Source organism: Lontra canadensis, unplaced genomic scaffold (genome assembly GCF_010015895.1).
Source record: "Lontra canadensis isolate GAN:19392208 unplaced genomic scaffold, GSC_riverotter_1.0 scaffold11, whole genome shotgun sequence".
Classification (NCBI taxonomy): Eukaryota; Metazoa; Chordata; class Mammalia; order Carnivora; family Mustelidae; genus Lontra; species Lontra canadensis.
The window spans coordinates 16,688,566-16,712,870 of record NW_022631005.1 but is presented as its reverse complement, the minus strand read 5'-3'; the positions used below and the strand labels follow the sequence as shown (position 1 = coordinate 16,712,870).

At 35.4% G+C, this 24,305-nt stretch overlaps 1 protein-coding gene across 2 annotated transcripts in view; it reads left to right on the top strand.

The window, feature by feature from the left end:
• The window catches only part of ARHGAP15 (Rho GTPase activating protein 15), a 597,249-nt gene that overhangs the window by 276,688 nt on the left and 296,256 nt on the right, over positions 1-24,305 (top strand). For both annotated transcript variants that reach the window (XM_032856130.1, XM_032856131.1), the window contains exons 7-8: positions 19,270-19,368; positions 20,609-20,738. In XM_032856130.1, the coding sequence (XP_032712021.1) occupies positions 19,270-19,368; positions 20,609-20,738 (229 nt within the window). The remainder of the gene's footprint in view (positions 1-19,269; positions 19,369-20,608; positions 20,739-24,305) is intronic.

Sequence of the window (24,305 nt, the reverse complement as noted above, 5' to 3'; positions counted from 1 at the left end):
TGAATAGAACAGGGGAATGAGTGGCCTGGGGCTCCCTGGGGTCATCAGCAGAGAGACTGTTGGCCTCATGCTAAAATGCTGCAGCACAAAAAAATGTTCCCCATCTACTTGTCCTGAGCATTTTCTCTCTTTGGAGTTATAGTTTTCCTTTCTCTCTAAAATACGTATTACCTCAAGTTTCTCTCCATTCTCCTATCAAAATTCTGTTTTTAATACCTAAGACTACATGTGTCTATATGAGTAAAACTATAAAAATGTACTGAGAAATATATATGCAAAACCTTAAAATAGGGAGACGTTCTTGGTTTCTGAAAAGAAAGTCTTGCTTTTTGCAAATTTTGCATCTTTTCCAAATTAATGTACAATAATATCAAAATCCCAATGGGATATTGTGGAAAAGAGAAATAAAAATTAGAAAGTTTATTTAAAAGGTTTAGAATTGGGCACCTCGGTGCCTCAGTTAATGGTCTGCCTGGGGCTCAGGTCATTATCCTGGGGTCTTGGGATACTGGGGCAGACCCCACGTTGGGCTCCCTCCTCAGTGGGGAGTTTGCTTCTTCCTCCTCCTGTTTCTCCCCCTTGCTTGTCCACTCTCTCTCTCCCTCACTCTCTCTGTTAAATAAATAAAATCTTAAAAAAATAGGTTTTGGTGTTAGAAAGAGTTTTTAAAAATCATAAAAGGAGTAACAGTGGAAACATGCACAGTGAAAATTTAAAATAAGAATAATTAAAAGCTGAAATAATGTAAGTCAAGGAGAAATCACATACAGAGAGCCCACAAAAAGAACATGGCATCTATATGATAACAGGAGAATCACAAAACTACAAGGAGAGAAAAAATTAATTAATGAATGGTGCATTATAATACATTATTTGAAAAAAATTTTAGAACAGCAGATGCTTATGTACTCATAAAACTAAACATATTTAAGAAGAATTAAGTATACAAATGTTTAAAAAATCATAACAATAGTGCAAAAAATATAAGTCAAGATCTGATATCTGGATGGTTAGGAATTTCTAAGAATTAAAACATTAATTGGAAAAATCACAAAAGAACAATTTCAAATTTTACAATGTAAAAATTAAAAATAACACTTTTATATATAAATAATTTCATTAGAAGTGACTTTCTTTTTTTTAATTTTATTTTATTTAAATATTTTATTTATTTATTTGACAGATCACAAGTAGGCAGAGAGAGAGGGAGAAGCAGGCTCCCCACTGAGCAGAGAGCCCGATGCAGGGCTCGATCCCAGGACCCTGAGACCATGACCCGAGCCGAAGGCAGAGGCCCAACCCACTGAACCACCCAGGCGCCCCTAGAAGTGACTTTCAAAATAAATTGGGGACAATATTTGTAGCAATTATGACCAAGTTTTAATAAACTTAGTACTCTTTAAATAAATTTTTAAAATCCTACAATTGAAAAATTTAAAAGAATGCCATCAAATTCTAATGTTAATTATACATACAATACTATATTACTTAAGATAAAATATGATTTGAAATGGTCTCATTCCTAAATTTTCATGATGTAGCACAACTGAGAACAGTCTTTAAGAAGAAATTAGGAATGCATTTCAGTAGCCTTCTAAAAGTGTATTTATGATGTAGTAATTCTCTCTAAGGCTCTCTTCTAAGAAAAATAAATAATACATTTAAAAAAATGTTATTTAAAAATAAAAACAAAATACAATATTGTATATTTAATTTGACCTACATATGGCTAATATAAAATGTATGTATCATCCACACTCAAAAATCTAGAAAGAAGTACATTAAATATTAAAAGGTTGTCTTGAGTAATGTGATTAGAGGCAGGTTTTAATTTTCATTTTTCATATTTATAATTTTACTTATTTTTAACATTTTCATAAACTGTATTTATTAGATATAATTTATTATAATACATTTTCTAATGTACATATTATACCAGTATCTGAACAAATAACTATACAAAAAAATTATCCCTCCCTTTAACTGTTTAAAAGTCTTCATCTAAAGGACTAACCTGATCATTATATTTCCAGTCCTAATACAGCAGATCTAGGGAATTGGTTTGTCATCAAAAGAGCCTTCTTAATGCTCCTAGAATTGCACTACATGACAATTGACAATATTGTCAATATAAGTTTTAAGGTCAGGTCAGCATACAGATGCTGAAGTCTCACCTATGGGTAATGCAGTTCATCAGTATATAAGGAAATTATCCAAGTTTTTCAAATGTAGTGGCATTTTTAGAATATAGTCATGATAATGAATTATGTTGCAGAGACTCAATTTACTCCATTGTTAAGCCTGAGAATTTTGGAAAAGAATGTCATGGGGAGAGGATGGAAAACAGAAAAGCAGAAGAGTGTGATCTCAGAGCAGCCGTCACCACGAGCTGTAGTCTTGTGGAAGATGACATAGACGATTCAGGATAGCTGGGGGAAATTTTATTGAATATCTGAACTATAACAGCTCCATTTTGTCAGCCTTCTGCCATCATATTGTCTGGGTTATATTATAAGAACACTATATTCCATACGCAGCATCATACATCTCTGGTAATTTTGATGCATAAAGGATAAGTAAATTTTGGTATATTTTGTTATCACAGCAGTGAGCGTTCTCTGAAAGCCTTGATCTGGTCCAAGCCTTGGCCATAATTTACCAAGAAGTCTTTGGAGTCTACCTTCAAATCTTGCCATCATGAGCCCTTTGAGAAACCTGACTTTCTGTGATTTTCTTCAAGATAGCATATCAGATATCTGTCTGACATCATGGGAGCGTGAGGGCGTCTGTTGACGGCAAGGAGAAGACCACGGAGTCTTATTCTCTGATAATGTTTATTCCACATCTGTGATTTGTGTCCTACAAGGCTCCTGGGAATTAAACCACATGTGCTGTATTTACATTGATGGGAACTTGAGAAGAAGAGGCCATAGCACTATTAAAATGTTTAGCTTTCCCTCTCCCATCACACAGACACATGCTAATAACTACTCCCAGACTTTGTATCATGGTCTTGCAGGATGAAACGTGGAGCGCGCTCATTGTCTCAATGCATGGGACTTAAAAACAAATAGCTGTTCTCTCTGCCTGTGATAGTTCACCAGGCTTTTAACTGATTTGGTTTCTCTCTCTTTGGATCATGCTGAGGTATCTCAAATGTATTCCAAACAGCACATTACCCCCACATTTTGTTTCTTCCTTTATAAAGAAACTCTTGCTTTAAGGTATATTTAGAAAAGCCAGGGTCTAAGCCAAATTCCAAAGAACCACATCCTAATTCTACTTTGAAAAGGCAGGAAATGACTTATCAGAACAGAATCCCCTATACAGGGTTACTGATCACTCAGGCCTAATTGCTGAAAACATGGCAGATATTCTGGAGTCTTTCCACAGGTTTAAATAGTCAACTGTTAAATTACATACGGAGATATTTTGAAGCATCTTATAAACCAGGAGAGAGAGAGAAAGAGAGGGGTGGAAGGGAGAAAGTCGAAGAGCAGAGCTTGACGATTATTTCATCTTTCATAATCCGTAGTCCAGTGTTTTCCAAATTGCATTTAAGACCCTTTGGTGGGTGAAGAAACCAATTTAGTGAGTTGGGACCAGTGTTGTTTTTTTTTTTTTAAGAAATCAGTTAAAGGAAGAATAGACTAGAATAGAAATGCATACAGTATCTCATATACCTATTGTAAGGGGAAGCATAATTTCATAAGTTTTGTTCCAGTATGTGATATATACAGATATATACATGTGTATACACAAACGCATAGACTCATAGTATGTGTAATAAATATTATATATAGAATAATAGATGAATGGATGGATAGATATAGGTAGATAGATAGAATTGTGTGTGTCTGAGGAAGAGAGGGAGAGAGAGTGAAGGAAGAGGTATGAATTGGCAATGTAAAATCTATTTCTTACCAAGGATCTTGGCCAAGAAAGTTTGAAAGCCATCATGAGACTTTATCTCCAGGGCAGTGTCTTCTTTAACTTTGAAATGAGTTATTCTCTCTTTTTTTTTTTTTAAAGATTTTATTTATTTATTTGACAGAGAGAGATCACAAGTAGATGGAGAGGCAGGCAGAGAGAAAGAGAGAGAGAGAGGGAAGCAGGCTCCCCGCTGAGCAGAGAGCCCGATGCGGGATTCGATCCCAGGACTCTGAGATCATGACCCGAGCCGAAGGCAGCGGCCTAACCCACTGAGCCACCCAGGCACCCCTGAGTTATTCTCTTAATGTCTCTCTCATCTGTTTTCAGGTAAATTCGCAAGCTACATATAAACTAATCTAATAAAAACAAACATTTTTAGAAAACTTTATGGGCAAAATTCAGGAAAATATAAATCCAATGCCATGAACCATTCACTAAGAGTAACAAATTACCAGCCAGATACTGGTTGTAATGATGGGAAAACATTCTGTTTAAAGCCCTGCTCCTCATGTTTCTAGAGACTAATAAATCACACAATGATTTGTGGTGAACCTCAAAAATTAGGGGAGCAACTCCCTGTATTGATGATCTTTAGACATCATTTATTCAAGGATTAGGATTATTTCTTGGGCTCAGGAAAAATCCAGTTAATGGCAATAGAACCATGTTGATGAAGCAGACAAAAAAACTGTAGTTGAGACAGGTACTAGGGAAAAATCAAACTGCTAATATTGGAAGGAAGTGTGTCTGCTGGACAGAATACAGAAACAAAAACTAAGACGACAGAATACAGCCCAGGCTGTTAGAGTTACGAGTGTGAGTTCCAACCTGAAATAACAAGAATATTTCACAGGCCAATTTGATAATCAATGAATACACTGAAATGGCTCATTTTCAGATACTCATATGACCATCTGCCTTGAATGCAAGTATGGATTATTGTTTGGTTACGTGTCTAGTAATTTAGGTGGATGAGGCAGATGGAAGGTGGAGTTAAAGAAGGGGGCCAAAGAGAGAGAATCAGAGAGATGCTCAGCAGAGCCCCAGTTCCTGAAAGGGATACTGGCAAAAGGACTCCTGCCAGCTGAGAGGGTCTGGTGTACTATGTAAGCCACCAGACTAGGAAATCAGAAGCCAAGAAACAGGATAAGGATACACTTACAGAACTGAGCTTCAGCGAAGGAGAACTGGCTGTATTCTTACTTATCAGGACTTGAGATCTGTGGCAAGCCACCTTGAGGTGAGATAAAGATCTGAATCCAAATACTGGGAGTGTCAGAAGGTAGCATCTAAAATCGAAGGCAGGGAAACAAGCCCCTTGAATTGTGTAAAAAGAAGGGCAAAAAGGCTGAGAATCAGAAAACCCAGGAGGCCTTGGAAGAGGCACTCTACATCAGACAGAAGTGGTGTATCATCTTTTCAGAAGAGTTGCCCGGGAACAGCCTGGGAAGACAGATTCAGGCAGACGATTAGGGAAGTTGCAATACAGTTCCAGCTTTAAGCAAATGCCTCTGCTCCTCTAACCCTATGCCTGGCTTTATGGATAGATCTGCTCAGGGATCTAGCACTGCTCTCCTCTTGCTTAACAGAACAAACCAAACATGTTTTCTAAATTTAAAGGTCTTCTATTATCTGAGTACTACAATTTTACAGTATTAACCTATGTCAACTGAGCTTCCATTCATTCCATACCACTTTCTTGAGGGCCTGTGGTCTTCCAGATGATCCCCTAATTTCTGGGGTCACGTTGTCTTTGTCATCAGGGAATTTAAAGTGTAGCAAATATTAGACAAGAAATTTGATAAGTTCAATAGTGGGATAAATGCCATGATGGAGTAGGTATGGATGACCAGAAGGATACTCCTTTTTTGAACTCCTGAGGTTAGCAAAGCCTTCCCTGAGTAGGTAATATTTGGATAGTTTCCTGAAGGAAGAGAGTAAGTTTGTAAAAATCCAAGGAACCCAAAGAATCAAATAACAATAACCATAGTATTTTAAGGTACTAACTATGTACCAGGTACCATGCTAAATTCTTTTCCTAAATTATATCTCATATGGCCTTCACAATGGTCCTATGGGGTATTATTTCCATCAGGTTATAGGTGATGATACTGAGACACAATGATTCTAAATAAATTGCTCAAAGTTATGTACTTAGTAAGTAGAGGACTTGAACAGAAAAAGTTGAGAGAGAAAAGTCGTCAAATACTTGGTGGTCCATATTAAAGAATTTAAGTTTATCTTTAGGATAACAGGAATTCAGTCAGTTACTTTTAAACAGGTATGGTTTTGGAGATCATCTACTCAATGTATAGAATAGCTAGTAACTTTTAAATTGCATGTGGAGCTCTATAAACAGATTCTGGGGCCCTACACGTAGGGTCTGATTCTTTAGGTCCCAGTGAACATGAGGATCTACTTATAAAGTTCTCCAAGGAGGAAGTCAAGAATTCACTAATAAGAGGATGTAGAGAATGGTTTGTAAAAACACAAACTAGCAGTAGAGAGATCAGACCAGGGATAATGGTGGATTACACCGAAATAGATACCAAATAGATACTACATAAGTAAAGATGTCTGAACTAGAGATATCAATTAAGGCTTTATCAGTTTATTACTCAGATTAAAACAAAATGGAGTTGGTAATGTCACTCAGGAATGTGTCCTTAAGTAAGAAAAATCAAGAATGCTGGTGGTCTCCTCCATTTAAGGATGAGTGAAGGGAAAAGAATCTACAAAGAGGACTTAGGGATAGTTTATGGATGTCCTCTAGAGATACTGTCTTCTTTCCTGCCTCTCACTAACTGCACAAACTGCTCCTGTCACCTTCCCTCTCCCTTCCTTTTCTTCTACTAAGTCTCATTTGTCCTTGTAAGAACCTCCTCCAACCTCCTTCCTTGAGGACTCCAGTTTACCCATAGAGAAACAGTGGTTTGTTCCTTAAAAATGAGTACATAGGCTCCATGTTGAATCATAATTATTGCTTCTCATTGTTTTCCCAGGTTGGTGTTATTTGTCACACTAGATTATAAGCTTCTTAAAAGCAAAGAGTTAGCAAAAGAGGTAATTTACTTTGGAATACCTCACAGTTCCTAGAATTTGACATTAGTGGGAGTTCAGTAGGTCCCTAAATATTAATGGCTATTGAATTGCTCCCCACTGTTGTGTATGATAAATAGTGATCCATATGTCCCAATGTATCCCTATTGGTCCCAAGTAGACTTACTGTCCTGGTGTAACTATTAGTAATACCTTTTTTGCTTTCAAAATTATCACAGTTTAGGCAATATATTATGTAATCACCTTATAAAGTCACTGATAATGCAACTAATATTTTTTTAAGTCCAACATTTTTAAGTGGTTCTATTTTTAACACAAATATTACTTTGGCTGGGTGGGAGGACTAAGTGTGTTAAGTGTTGTTGCACACATTTAGTATGGAGTAATGTGTATGTCATTCCAAATGTCAAATGTCTCCATTATTATTATTGTTGTTATTATTTATTAACATATAATGTATTATTTGTTTCAGGGGTACAGGTGTGTGAAACATCAGTCTTACACAATTCACAGCAATCACCATAACACATACCCTCCCCAGTGTCCATTACCCATACCCCATCCCTGCCACCCCCATCTCCTCCAGGAACCCTCAGTTTGTTGCCTGAGATTAAGAGCCTCCTATGGTTTGTCTCCTCCCCGGGCCCATCTTGTTTCATTTTTCCCTCCCTTCACCCATGACTCCCCAACCTGCCTCTCAAGTTCCTCATATCAGTGAGATCTTACGATAATTCTCTTTCTCTGATCAACTTGTTTTGCTTAGCATAATACCCTCTAGTTCTATCCACATCATTGCAAATGGTAAGATTTCGTTTTTGATGGCTGCATAGTATTCCTGTGTGTGTGTGTGTGTGTGTGTGTGTGTGAGAATGTATATATATGTATATATGTATATTATATATATATATGTATATTAATGTATATGCATATACACATACCACATCTTCTTTATCCCTTCATCTGTTGATGAACATCAAGTCTCTTACCATAGTTTGCCTATTGTGGACATTGCTGCTGTAAACATTCGGGTGCACATGCCCCTTCAGATCACTACATTTGTATCTTTAAATATCTGTCCTTTGCTCACCTGTCAGAGGTCCTTGTTTATCATATAATCACAAGTGTTTTCTTTTTTCTACCATATAATCACAAGTATTTTTTAAAGTACCATTAAATTATATTTTATATACCATTGTATTATATATAATATGCCACTAAACTGTAGTTTTTAAAATGCTAGATATTTTTTCATGTTTGTTTAAAGATAACCCTTTTGAATAAACAGTGAATGATTTCTCCAATAGGCAGAATTATCATTTCTGTATATTTTCAGAAAAAAATTTCAAAATCTTCAATTTACTTAAGCCTAGAATTCATGAAAAAAGAGAAATTTCTTCTCATTTATGAAGTTCCTAATCATACATATGCTTAATGTATCATCCTTCATGAATAATGATGCTGTTTTATGGAGGGCAAAATCTAGATCATCAGGTACTTGGTTAAAAACAATTTCAAAAAATTTTTGAAATCTAAAAGTAAGGTTTTACTATAGTATTAATTTCTTGAATTATATAGATTTGGAATCTAGACAACAAAAATTCACCAATTGAGGGTCTTCTAGGTGGCACAGTTGATTAAGCGTCCCAACTCTTGGTTTCAGCTCAGGTCATGATCTCAGGATCATGAGATTGAGCCCCATGTGGGGCTCCATGCTCAGTGCAGAGTCTGCTTAAGACTCTCTCTCCTTTTCCCTCTCCCTGCTGCTCTCTCTCTCAAATAAGCAAATCTTCAAAAATATTCACTAGTTGATCCCCAAATCCTCACCTAATATTCGTTATTCTTCCCAGACTATATAGTGAGACAGTACAGAAGGAAATAGATACCGTTCTTTCTTGTGATCTGCACATTCTCCAAGGGGAATTCTCAGTTCCCTCAGTTCCCAAGTCAAGGTAGAATTAATCCTATGAAGAGTTCATTTGTGCCCTGGCTAATCTGCATTTACTAGAACAGCACAGAGGCGCTCTGTTTATGTCTGACAAAGTAGTTATAAATCACACTTCTTCAGATCATAAATACACATTTATCTTTAGAATATATCACCAACTGAGTCATTTTGATGTAAATATTGCACCTCTTAAATATAATGATGATAATAGAGGCTGTGAATCCACAAATTTGTGTGAGTGCTCCCTTTTCAATAACTGAAAATATTTAAATCACAGAAGCTTTAACATCCTATGGGGAGTGGCAGACAGATGTGTCAATAGAGTGAGACCTACAAAAGTTACGACGGTTTTTTTCTGAGTAATGAACAAGGCAGACTCACTGGCTTATGTAAGGAAATTATCGTACTTTTCTAAGTGGGTACATTTGGGTTATACTGTGACTGGGAGCTCAGAAGTAACAGACTCGGTGGAGGTTTTGGGGGGAGTGTCCTCAGCTCTTTCACGTCTTTCAGTGCTGTCCTCACATGGAAAGGGCCCCGTGGCCAGTGATTGTAAACAATACCAGGTGGGCAGTGCTCTGCAGATTTTCACCTGTGGAAATCATCTAGCTTTCTGAGACTGGTAAAGAGATCATTCTTGGGTAAGAAGTCCCCAAGATTACGGAGAATCCACTTTGTGGTGGCATTGTCATTTGTTACTGGTTGGCATCCTTGTCTGGAAACTGTCTTAATTTTACTTGAAGAATAAAGCGCAGATTTTAATATGTATCTTCTGTTCTCTGAATGTAAAAAAGTATATAAAATACACCTACATTCACTTTTAACTGTCAGTACTGTAATTCAGCAGATTTTTGTTTTTCACTGAAACCTGGAGTTGAATTGTCTTGAGCCGGAAGGCATTCAAGCTGCTGTTTTCCACTCAGCTATATTTCTCTATAAGCATCTAATTGTTTCAAAAAGTGATGTACAGTATGCAAAAACCTGAATCTAATGCAAATAAGTCTGTACAGCACTAAAGTTAACAGGTGTTCTCATTAATGTAAGTAGACATGGAACAATTCTTGAATGTTTTATAAACACTCATAATCATGGCCAAATATGTTACAATAGCATAGAGCTACATACTGCAACATCTTTTATTCTTGTTGTGCAATCTCAGCACTTATTAATGGGGAATGTATAAGTAATAAACTTGTGGTGACAATACCCGTTTCTGTGCGAGTCACTGTATCTTTAATTAGCTAATATTTTTAAATAAAATTCTTGGTAACATAACTATTGCCACTTGTCCTCCCACAGTTTGCTTGTTTATTAATGTTAATAGTATTTTAGTGAAATTCATGGCTGCATTGTTGATTGACAAGCAATGAGCACCTTTGCATTACTGAGGTTCTCTGAAGACTTGACCCATTAACCTAAATATTAACTCTTAAAAATCTTAAACTTACATTTGGTTTCCACGTTATCAACTCTCAGTTAGAAAGGTCCATACATAGGGTGAGATGCTTAGTTGATCTAGTAGATTACCCTTGCAGAACACATGGTGGCTTTGTAATATAATCAAGAACATTCTATGCTAGAGATATGTATGGAAATATAGACCCACTCTTTGTGCTTCCTGACTCCTCCAAATTTAATCCTATTGTGTAAAGTCTAGGACTTGCTGAGTGATGGGAAAATATAGCCCCAGACTGTGGTTATCAATCTTCATAATGGATTGCCTACTCTACTCTGAGAAACCTGATATTAGTAGATGTCAAAACAAACTACTTGCATTGCCTAGAAGAACACAATGGTCTTACAACCTTCAAAATGTTATTACAATGGATGCTTTTCATGAAGATGGAGCTGAAGGTGAAGAAGGAAGCTCCTGCCCCTCCCAATGTGAAAGCCAAAGCAAAGGCTTTGAAGGTCAAGAATAGAGTACTTAAAGACATCCCCAGTCATAAAAGAAAGATCTGCATGTCACCTACCTTCCAGGAGTCCAAGACACTGCATCCTCAAAGGCATCCCAAATATCCTGGGAAGAGAACCCCCAGGAAAAACAAGCTTGACCACTATGTCATCATCAAGTTCTCCCTACTACCAAGTCAGCCATGAAGAAAATAAAAGAAAGCAACTCACTTGTGTTCATTGTGGATGTCAAAGCCAACAGGCACCAGATCAAACAGTTGTAAAGAAGGCCACTGACATGCCCAAGGGTAACACCTTGATCAGGCCTGATGGAGAGAAAAAGGCCTTTGTTTGCCCGGCCCCTGACTATGATGCTTTGGATATTGCCAACAAAATTGGGATCATCTAAACTGAGTCCAGCTTGCTAAATCTAAATCTAAATTTATTTACTATAATTATTTTTTACACTGGAGGATGAGTTAAATCAAACATTATCATATAATATATTCACTGAAATGTAGAAGGCAGATCATACTCGTCTATTTATTATTTACTTAATGCCCCTTAGGTGTGGGTTATGCAGCCACACAGTAGGTAGACAATTGCCCTTGGCTTCAGAGTGAATATAGTATAGTAAGGAGAATGGAGAAATCAACAGATAATTCTAATGCAGACCAATATTTCTTATAATAAAGTAGGATCAAGATATCATGGGAGCTCTTAGGAGGTGTATCTATTTCAGAGAACACTTTTCTGAAAAGGTGACATCTAAATTGATCTGAATGATATGATAGAGGAATCAGAGGGTTCTGGGCAATGGAAAGCTACTCTAAGGGAAGAAATGAAAATGAGTATCGGAGAGCTTGGAACGAGAAAATTAAATATGGCTGAATCATAGAGACGCAAAAGGAAATACAGAACAGGGGGCTGCACTGTGGGTAGGTGGCAGAAAACACAGGGTCTGGTAGGCTGAATTAAAACTTGCATGGCAATGTAACATCTGTGGGGAGTCTCAGAATGTAACCAAGCAGAGGAATAGGATGATTAGATCCAAATTTCAGAGAGATCACAATGGCTGCAATATGAAATACAGGCTGGAAGAGAAAGTGTGGATGAGATGGGGGAGAAATCAAAAGATATTGTTATTAAATCCAAGTGGGAGATTATGGTAGTACAGATATTTATATGCATAAATTTTTCATGACACATTTTCATTATAATATAAGCACATATACAATGTTAATCCATGGGTCAAAAAATATTGAAGGATAGACAGTAATTTAGTATACTTTGGGGAAAGGAAGATTGTAAATTTATACTTTTTTGAGTTGTTAATTTTTTTAAATCAGGCATTACATAAATAACAGACATAATGAAAATCATTCCAATTTGAAAAGAGTGGGAGCTGCAGATTTCCAAATGCCATGGGACTAAATGTGTAATTTTGCACAGTGAACATAGCTCAGATTAAACACTGATCTGTGACTGGCAGTGACTGATTGAGTGTTGGGCACCAGCAAACATGAGTCCTAGGATGATTACCTTATCTAGAGGCAACTACTCCTCCCAAATTTAGAAATTAATGTTAACAGCAATAGAACTCTAAGCTGGTATCTTTATACACCAACTGCTTCGATTAGTCACTTTTTCTGTCGTGTTTCATATGAGCACCACAGGCAAAAGTTTTGGTGTAGCTGACTGCAAAACTGTGGAAACTGCTAAACTATCTACTAATTACTTAGATAGTATTCTTTCATGAATATTGAGAAGACTGTTTCTCAGTACTTAAAATATTTCCTACTGATAAAAGAATGCACATGAGTTTTTGTCTAACATTTGTTTGATTGAAATAAATTTGGGGTTTGGGTATTTCGTTTACAAATAGAAAGGTAAAGTGAACAAGTGATATAGATGTGACTATTCACTATGGGCCAGTTTTATTATGTAGAACAAATCTACGTGAACCAAATTATTTGGGTGTCAAAGGTACAACTCAATTTCAATTAAAAAGCACTGTTTCTTGAAAGATTGGCCTTAAACCTTAGATTTTGGAATGCCCTTGAGACCTGTTGTGTGTGTAGCCCAACATTTGTTCACTTTCCATTAAATAAGAAATTGCTTATGTGGGCAGGTTATTTTGATATGATGACACCACTGAGGGTTTCAATAAATGTACATGCAAATCAATCAACCCCAAATACATTGAAAACATATCCAATAAACATCTGGAAACTAATGAACACACATTTGTTAACACAGGGGGAGTTGTGGAAATTCAGGATCCATTGGTGGCTAGCCTGATTTAGTAGCATGTGGATTTAAGAATATTTCATGGAGTCAGAAGAAAGAATGGGTAATTATAACATAAGGTTCAACATCTTTAGATATGTAGAACATTTTCCGTTGCTTAAAACAAATATTCCCTAGGAAAGTATAAAACATTTTTCTGACTTGCAAAGTTTTTGCAGTCTATCATTTAAATTACTTAAATAAAGGGAGCTTTACTGCTCCCCAAAGCTAAGAATATAACACCCTCCATGCATATTAGCTTGATCTTCCTGACAGACCAGAAAAGTGTTTGTGTGTGCCAATTAAAACAAAAATGGATCCCTAGTGGCTTGTTCTTCACACAACTTCTGAAGACGGCTATCATTGTTTGCTAGGGTAACCCTGGATAAGGCTGCTATCCAAAGTAAACAAACTTTTCAAAACTTTCATGACAGATGGGGGTTACAAATGCATTTTAATAAGAGAGTTGCCAAAGCAACTTTTCCCCCCTTATAATCAGCATATATTTACTTAACATCTAGCAACATTGGGAACACAAGGCAGATACTTTCTCACAAAATGTTTTAACAAGAAACATTTTTGGAAAGACAAATTGAAGACCTTTTACTTCTGACTGATATTTTACCCATAGTTTTGTGTTAACTTTGCTCAACATGTTAAGGAAAATGTTGGGAGTTACTCAAACCAGACTGTAATTTGAGATAGACATGCAGCTTGATAATGTAATTTCTTTGGTGGTCATAAACACCTTTGAGACCAAGTAATATAACTATTAGTATAACCATGACAACCTTTATTTGATCAGCTATATCAAATGGATATTTGTGGGGTGTGATGCAAGATGAAAAAAATGTGAATCTGAGGGTTTTTATTTAAGCATTATTTATTCAGTTTTAGCTCTTGAGCTCTCACTATTATGCAGCCAAAGTATATACCTATATTTTATGCTGTTAGAATTCAATAAAGATAGAGCCAAAATTAACTTCAAAAATAATTTATATTCACTTCAAATGAATTTAGTATATTTTGACATAAATTGTTATAGCTACTTAATTTACTTCAAATATAATGACTTCATCATGAAGTCCAAAGTGTCTCCAAATACAATAGTAATTAAATTCCATTCCTTCTAAATGGGTAATCCATTTATTTGTAGAATCACTGTAGCCATATCATTCAACATTTTTTATGAGTGTTTGAATATTTGGCATATTTTATTACACATTTCCTACATATAGTTTCAGCTTCATTAAGATGGAATAAATTCTTCTTTGGTTCATAATCAAAGATTAATCGTAAGCAAAATATGAATGATATTTAGATCAAACGTAGGATTGTTTTAGTCCTTTCTAAGATTTGAAGGGATTTTTTTGGATGCCCCAATACTGTTTTAGATATATTTTTTTCATAGTAGAATAGTGGTTATTTTTCAGGAGGGGGAGAAGAAGAAAACAATTGAATAAGGTTATTGGGTGATAAAACTGGGCTATCTTTAACATAACAGCAAAGAAACAAATGACTTTTTTCTAAGATCTGCATTCCATTCCAGATTTCACAACTGAGACCAACTCACCATAGTCCTTTTCCCATATGCATAGAGTCCTTGACTGCAAGATTGTTTGCTGAGGACTAGTGAACTAGAAATCGAGATCTTTGTAATCTCTTAATTCTATCATTTAAAACGATGCCAATTTGATAGAATGGCATTCTCATTTTCCTCATTTGCTTCATTTTCTTCATTTGCAAAATTACTTTATGATAGTGGAGGGAAGCTGCATTTGAAGAATGTTTATTATGTGCTTTGAGATCATTAAAGCTGATATCACTTTGCATACCAAGTGGTAGTATTCATATCCTTAATATACTAAAGTTCTGATACAATCAACCTTTAAAGAATAACATATCATGACCAACAGTTTATGTGTAATTCCATGACGTAAATGTGTCTGCAGTAATTACTCCGTCCTCTGAAATCTTGACATGAGCATTGTCTGTGGCATTCACATTGGGACTTGGTATAAGCCATTTTCTATTGTTGTTTATCTTCATATGCATATGTCCTATCAACGCAAACAGATTGTGAGCTCTTGAGGGTTGGGGAGGGTGTATCCTTAATTTCTAACAACGTGCTTCGCACTTAATGGATGCTTAATCAATCCTTGATGACTAGAGGTATATTTGGTCAAAGACACCCTGATCAGTCTCCTGAACAAAGAATTATTTGCAGAAATTATTCTGTGATAGGAAAAGTGTTGCTCTCAAAGGGGGGAACACATATCATTCATTATTTCTTGCACCTTTGATAGTCTCAACATGCATTTGAGGTCAACTAAAATGGAAATAGCAATAATACTAAGTCATCAAATACGTTTAACTGATAACGTATCTATCCATAGCATAAAGTTGTGCACGGATCATTGTCATATACATTTGTTTTTTATTTATAAAAGATTGGCGATAATTAAATTAAAATGTCCATAGTGTTTACTCTGTGGAGTCATGAATAGTTTTAATCTACTTTTTTGCTATCTTTATGTTTTCCAAATTCTTCATAAGAGATACAATTATTCTTATAATTAGGAAAAAAATGTGAAATTCTATAAAGTTTTTGTTTCTATTCTGGTAAACTAAATTACAGAAATTTTTAATAGTTTAATGCCATTCTACATATTATTTTTCATTTAAATTAAAATTGACCATGAAAAGACTAAATGCCAGATTGTATATAGACAAGGGCGATGCTTAATTGACGATACTGAAAAGGGCAATACTTAAATAAACATAGACATTACTCATGAAAACTCTTCGAAGTTGTCTAAATTAGCCTAACAATATTCCATGTGTTAATTAAAGCCTGAACAACACATTTCTTCTCTCCTCACCACTTATTGGTGGAGTTTGGAGCTGGGAGATAACCTGCTTCCATCTTCAGAAGAACCACAACAAGGACACAGACCTAGGTTCCTAGCCTAGAGGAAAACTATTGTTGAAATAATACCAATATTCTTCATCCTGCTCAGTGGGTACATTCATATGATTTCCTAGACATCCACGTGACACCAGCAAGAATTCAGACACATCCTGATTGAGTATGAAAAGTTTGAGGAAAATTTCCCCAGACAGGTAATTAAAGATATCTATTATTGACAACACTGGCACATTTCACTAAGACTGCTTTGGTGCCAGGATATATCCCTTCAAAATAGGAGTTGGTGGCAAGGATGGATTTCAAGAGATGTTGGTCTAAAGTAGACTTCAAAGCAAAATGGGAGACCAGCCACTCTTGCCTAAACCCGTTGTACTTTCTCTAAGTTCCTTCTTCATCCACCTCGCGCCAGCCAGTTTTTCTCACTTATGCAAAACATGATATTGCAAGAATACATTAGCATGGCTTAATATCAGATCTTTTATGCCTGTTATTAGTTTTACATCACTTTAGATTGTCATCAGGAATTGTTCAATCAAAAGGTTTAGTCAAAGCGAACAGTCTTTACTGATGTCTTTTTCCCCCAAGAGTGTTGAAAATTTGATTGTTCAAACTGCAAATATGATTCAGCAAACCATTTATCAGAAAACCTTAAGGAGGTAATGTAAAATGTGGATGGAAACCTGAATTAAATGGACTTGAGCAGTCAAAGACTTTGAAACTGCTTTCCTGTGAACGTCTGGGATACAGCAGAACAAAGTCAATTACTGACTGTAATTAAGAAGTGGATGCATTTAAACTGTAGAGAGCAGTAGCAGACTTCTCCAGACTGCCTAGTAACTGGAAAGATTAGTGGGAAGACAGAGGAGAGACTGTGAACTGTATCTTTCTGATAGTATATTTTGAATGAATTGCATTCATACAGTTCCCTGATCCAGCATCCTCAAATGAATTCATAGATCACCGATTATGTACAATTAATGCAGTAATATATCTGGATAAAGAAACTTTTAAAATGTGTTTTGTTTTTGGTTGTGTTGGCTGTAAAAGATTCCCTTTCCTTGCATAGCATGCACCAAAAATGCGAACGTATGGCTGAAGTACTTACATTTTATCACTGTTTGAATTTACTAGATTGAAAACTGAACTGTGAGCTCTTTCCTAAACCCTTAGCATATAGTAAATCTAATTATGTTTGTTGCTTGTACTTTGAAATGTTTCTTTTTATAATTTTAATAATGGTTTATTTATAATGGCAAAAAAATAGATTGTACATTGTGTTTGGGCTAATTTGTGTTTCTTTGTGTATGTTATCAAATTGTGATGTTATATAATACATTCATAATCAAAATATTTAAATTTAGAATAGGAGGAAGGTAGAGGTCAGGGACATTACCGGTTTTCTTGGGTTAGTTACAAGTGACCTTATATTTCTAGATTACTATTTCTGTGGCAACACTTTATAAAGTAAATATTTGGAACTTTATGTAAGTAAAGAACATTGCTAGGGTGTTCAGATAATTAAGCAAACATCAGCTTAACTGTCTTTTAATAGATAAATAAGACAGAGGACTATTTGGAGGCTATTTTGAGCCATCCCAAATCTTACATGCAATTTTACTTAAAAAAAAAAAAAAGAGCAAGCGATTGGTCCCGGTAGTCTGTCAAATTCTAATGTGGATAATTAAATTCCTCTTAGTTTCTAATCTTTCACTTTTCAGAATTGCATATACTTAGTTCCTCTTCTTACAGTTGTAAGATGTGAGAACACATCTCACTCAACAATGGTTGCGTCATGGGACGGAGTGATGTTGTACCTCTGAATCATTTTTTCTCAAAATAAATGAAGAGTGAATATATAAGTATGGATATAATAGAAAATTTCCTTAAAGCTCCAGGATCATTGTCATTAGATGTTGCCGTAAGAATCACTGAACCCTTCAGACTGAGCTATTTTGGGTAATAATCCTCGCTTTAATGATAGAATTATAGAGACATCCTGAAGAGTGATTTGTGATTTTCTGAAACTGTGGGCACATTTCAGTGTTCACCTCCGATTTAGAGCAAGGAAGGCTCAGAAGAGGTGACTAGCCCCTGACTGAGTATTTTGAAATGGCAGTCATCTAAACCTTTGAAGCCTTGCTTGATGTGTGACAGTAGTCAGGCAATGTTCATCTTCCTGTTGAAACAAAAAGTCAATACAAAGGGAGAATCTTCACAGTTCAGATGGATGGCCTAATACGGAAAGCGTGTCCACACCCACTCTAATCAAATTCGTCTCTAAGGAGCCTTTTCTGTGTGAAATCAAGAGCACCGCTCTGTTTCTATAGGGTCACATTCTTCTCTCACAATTCTGGAAAGGAAAAGATTCACCGTGATGAAAAACGTATAGTTACATGTTAAATATTGCCAACTACCTAATAGCTCTCAGAGTCTGGAACGGGGATGTTCACTTGATAAATACTCTCTGTGAGAGGTTCAAATATGTAAATAAAGTTTTATTCTAATACGCTCCGTTTGTGGGGAAATTAGTCCTTTATTACTTTCCTATAGGTCTTTATGATAGGAAAGTAGAAATAGCCAAATGTTATTCATTTGAATGACCTTTTTGGAAAAGTCTGCATTAGTCTCTTTGGTAAATAATCTGTTTTACAGCCCTCCATAAAAGGAAATCAAATATAGAGATACTATTAGATTTGAAAAAGACAAACAGGAAAGAGCCGAAAGTGCAGAATGAATTCTGACACACCCGGGTGCATTTTTCTGAGGTTCTGACTTAAGTGGGTACTGTCTGCATCGTTCTGAACTTCCTGACTCGCTTCTCCTTGAGTTGGAGCAATTCAGCTTGAGTCCTACTCTGAGTTAATCGTTCTATTATTAAAACAATAATGTATTTGTTATGACATGAAAAAACAGTTTGTAGAGAGCAGTTCAAAATGATCCTGGTCTTCCAGTTCCCAGAAAGACAATTACCGGAATATAAGAAAATATTTTGTTGTATTGAAGTCTTGTTTTTTAAACTATATATATATATATATATATATATATATATATACACACACACACACACACACACACATATATATACACATACACACACACATATACACATATATATGTATATATCATATGCTTATATGACATATATGTATATATATATCTCCTTTGTTTAATGTAAGACTTATATTTTACATGGTTTGCTTACCTGTCGATTTTTTTTCAGATCACAACAGTATCAGGAAATGAGTTCCTTCTGCAGTCAGATATTGACTTCATCATATTGGATTGGTTCCACGCTATCAAAAATGCAATTGACAGATTGGTATGTATTTGTTTTGGCTGTTACCTTTATTAATTAAAATGTTGTCACTTAAATTGTGTTGCTTAGGCATATAACACACATATTTAAATAGATCCTATAGATCGGGAGATATTGTTATTTTAAGTTTAAATAAAGTCCACTAAAAACCCGTTTCAACAGATGTGATTCCTAGAGCTAAATGTCATTTGATTTCTCTCTTTCAAATGAAAAACACAGTACATTCATTTCCGCCCCCTGAAATAACATGGACATTCATTTACAAGAAGCTGTAAAAAGCACACAAGCACTTAATGACTACTGAATTTTCACGTTTTCAGTTTATGTTGTCTGTAATACACATTCTCGAAAATAAATATCAGAGTATTTGAGCCCATACTTACTGTTATAATACCAGTAAATAATAATCCTTTATACTGATTTTCACTGTTCTTCCAGTGAAGTTAGATTGTTCTTCCTGTGAAAATTATGAATCTAAAACTTCAAGAAATTATCCAAAATCCATACATTCGAAGTATATTTTTAAAGAATCAAATTATTTAAAACTACCATTATATACTGATTCTAGACCAAACATTTAATTTTTGGATTATTAATATTTGCAAAATCTTGAGGAAAAAATAACTATTCTCAGGAGCTTTTAATAAGGTATGCAATATGAAAATACTGTATTTTCTGTGTGATTTTATTTCTATTTAATTGCAGTCTTCCTTTATAACATTTTGGGACTAAAACTTTAAAAAATAACAAATTGACTTTTCTCCTTCAACCGTGTAGTCCCCTTATCCAGGCCTGCTTGAGTGCTTACCCCCATATCTACCCACCCACACACAGAGTTTGTTGTTGTCATTAAGAGTGGACTCTGGACTCAAACTGCCTGAGATTGAATCCTGGTTCCATCCTTACTAGTTGTGTGGCCTTAGGCAAATTACTTATCTCTTTTGGCTTCAGTTTCCTTGTCTGGAAAGCAGGGGTAATGATGATATCTACCTCACAGGATTACTGTGATGATTAATTGAGTTAATACAAGTGGAGTGCTTGGGGTAATGCAAAGCATTTATTAAGTTTTATATACATAGAGCTATTATTAAATTTGAATATTGAGCTTAGCATAGAGGACCTGTCCTAAAATAATTATCTTAGTTCAGTCTCCCTTTTAAAATTAACATCAAAATAGATCACTAAGCTATTTGGTGAATCCTTTCTTCCCTGTAAAATTATTCTAATTGTTTGTTATTTCCAGCCAAAGGATCCAAGTGGTTCATCAAGAAACCTGGAATTATTCAAAATCCAGAGATCTTCCAGTACTGAATTACTAAGTCACTACGATAATGATATAAAAGAACAGAAACCAGAGCACAGAAAATCTTTAAGTAAGTATTTTTTTTTTTTACTTGCTGATTTTAACTTTGTCTAAATGCAATTCTTATGAAATATAAGTGCATGGAAATTAAGATTTGAGCCAAACTCATACTACTCATGGAAGATTCGTAGCCATTTCCTGGCCATGGATTCATACACTGGAGGGCAGTCTGGGTGCTTTGCTCACGTCATTGTTGGTAACGCCTTTTGAGAAAATAATTGTTCAAAGGTCATGGTCTCTGCTTACAGCAAACCTCTGAATCTCTGAGTAATAGCCATGGCGTTCAGATTGGTGATTGATTTTGAACGTGGGAAATGTCAAGCGTCTCCAAACCTTGGTATGCTGACTATTTGATTTCCATACATTTAAAGATGTATGAGTGACTGCCACAGTTTGGCACAACTTAAACCAAGAGGCTATGGAACTTTCCACACTTTCAGACTACCAGAAAGATTTGGATATGTGGATTATGAATGATATGTTCTCCAGGGTCACATCAAGTTGTAATATCCTGAAAGAAGTGAGTTTGGAGTAAGAAGCACCAATCTCACCATATAGTGATCTTGAGTATAACTCTTAACCTTGCCCAGCCTGCTTCCTCCTCAACAAAAGGAGATTATGAAAACATGTCACGCATCTCACAGTCGGTTTGGGGGGTTTCGGCCTTCTGAAAGGTATCTCTGAAATCAAAGTGGGAGTCTAAGAAATCAAAGAAAACTAACTTCCCAAAGTCTCAAAATTTATAGTACCTTTCCTGGATCGCCTACCCTCAGCCTTCTGAATCCCTATTTTTTTCTGCCATCTCCCTCTGATCTAAGATCAGTGTAGTTACATTCTAGCTTTTTGAATTAAAGAGAACTTTATAAGTAGAGAAGGGCTTCTAACAGAATATCTACACGTATAGATGAGTACATGTGATAAATGTCTATGTATGTATATATGTATAAGTTTGTGTGCATTAGGGAAGACACATATATACGTATGTATATATAAACATAGATGCATTCTCACATGCATATGACAAGGAAGAGAGAAGCTATTTATATATAATGTATCTTATAGAGCTAAATTATTGGGATATTAAAAATCTAGAAATAGCATGACAACTCTGAATAAAAGCACCCTTTCAAAATGAAGTCATTATTCAAAAACTCACACCATAATTTCAACAACTGCTAGAAACATATTTAGCTAGCCAGTTGTGTTAGGTTGGAGTTTAAAATGATCCATGTTAATGTCTTAACCTGTATGGTGTTTTGTAAATTAAGTTATTTGCGGAGAGTTAGCTGTGCCATTTAAAAAGATTGTTCCATAAGGTGGTACAGTTTGGAGTTACCTCTTTTGAATATTTCCCTTTAATTCCTGGTCATCGTTCCCCTTTACTTAATATGGAATCAAATTTAAGGTAAGATTTTAGAATTAGAATTGAATTGTGAGTATGTTAATGTTATGTAAGTGAATATGTTAATGTTAATTATATGACCATTTTGTCGTGTGTATGTGATGGGATATATGAGGCAATGATTAGTCGAGGTTTGGAGGATACCTTGACATGTGTCTAGAGACTGAAGCTTAGGAGAAAATAAAGATTTGTAAGTGTTTGAGAAACATTGAAGCAAATGGATTCTGTGTTCAGGGATAGTCACTTGAAATGTTTTAGAATGATACAGGGGGAAAAAAGTTCCTACAGATAGAATACCAGCTACTCCTCTTTAGAATTTATTTTTGATTGGGAAAGACAATTATTTTTGTATTTGGGGCTTAAATTCAAGCCTGCCTAGAGACAAGGGAAGGGGCATATGATTTATCTATTCATTTTAAAATGTAGCTAATTTTCTAGCGACCTCATATTCACCTTTTCCTTTGCAGTTTAAAAATAGTGATAGCCAGCAACCATTGAACACTTTCTTTTCACCAGGAATTATTCTAGGTTCTCATTTGTATTGACTTACCCAATCCTCCCACTAACCCAACGAATCAGGTACTACTACTAAACCTATTTTATAGATGAGAAAACTGAGGCATGGAGATTAAAGCCATTTGTACAAAGACAAGTTACAGAGACAAGTTTCAAACCCATGCGATTTGAGATTAGAGCCTATGCTTTTAATCATTACACTACAGTGAAGTGAACAAAGAAAAGGTAAACTTTATATCAACTTTGGACTTGGATGGAAATGCTACATTAAAAATGACATGCATAGAAATCAGTGAACTTAAATAGGGACCCAAAACATATTAGCAAAAGAACTAAAACCAAATGTCTCTGGAGTTTGGTGTCACTATTAAAATAAAGAGGTCATTTAGTCTTTAATGTTAGCCCTAATTTTAGAAAATACTTCATTTCTATATTTTGATGGATATTTATAGTTGTAAGCCCTTTTTAAGTCTTAGTAATTTTTTTTGCAGTGTAAGATACTGTTAATATTCCTCTATTACTTTAAATTAAGTTTGTTCACTATTTATGTGTTGCTTTTCATTTGAAAGTCATAATGATTGACACACCCACACAATGTCAAATTAGACTATGCATTTGAAATAATGATTGGCATATTTTATATTTGGTGCTTTTTAAAATATTTTTTCAAGGAGGAAGTATAATGTGTGAAACCCCCTCTGATCTCCGTCCTAGATTCGAACACCCAAACTTAGATTCTTAAAACATGCATTCAGTTTTATGTTACCCTCTTGAGATTAAACAATTATGTGGAATCAAAGATTCACAGAATCTCCTTCCTTATTAGTAGTCTAAGCACAAACTTTATTGTCAGTTTGCTGCCTTTGGCTTCCTGTGCCCTTGATGTTCCCATAAGTTTTGTCGCCAAGATTGTAGACAGATAAAGCCAGAATTACTTTTTTTAAAGGCATGTGAACATCATTAGCAGTTAACAGGTGGTCATTTCATTGTCCAGTTTCTCTGGGTAACATGGGAAAAAATATGTACTCTCAATGAGTGAATTGTGAAAGTTAAGTGCTTAAATATACTTTCCTTTTTAAAATATGATTCTAATCTGCCAACATTATTAAGGACTAATCAGATATTTTAAGATATCAGCTGAGTCTAACAGACAAGAAGCCAGAAAATTCAATGTAAGGGCCAAATCACTGTGGGAAATTCAGGACACCAGCATGGGATGAGAGTGGGAGAGCAGCTCTCCAGGGAGGGTTGTTAATGGAAAGTGGAGAGTCAATCAAAGAAAATGCTAGCATATTTTTCCAAGGAAAGGGAAGTATCTTCCACGGATGGCAAAGAGGAAAGGCCCAAATATAAATCCTGTATCAAATAATCTTGGAGAGTTTTCTTAACTTTTCTGAGCTTTACTTTGTAGATCTGTAAAAATGGGTCTAATAATGTCCTTGCAGGATAGCATGAGAATTTGAAATTAGACATGTAAATACTTAGCTCCTAGCAGGCACTCAATGAGTAGGAGCTCTTATTATTATCCTCTCTGTCCCCGAGCAGATGGTACCAAAACAGGGCATGAGCCTAGGGTCGTGACTAATGGAAGAATGGAGCAGGACACATATACTTGACACCCTTTCCCCAAGTATAGAGAGAATAAGGGGAAGGAACCAG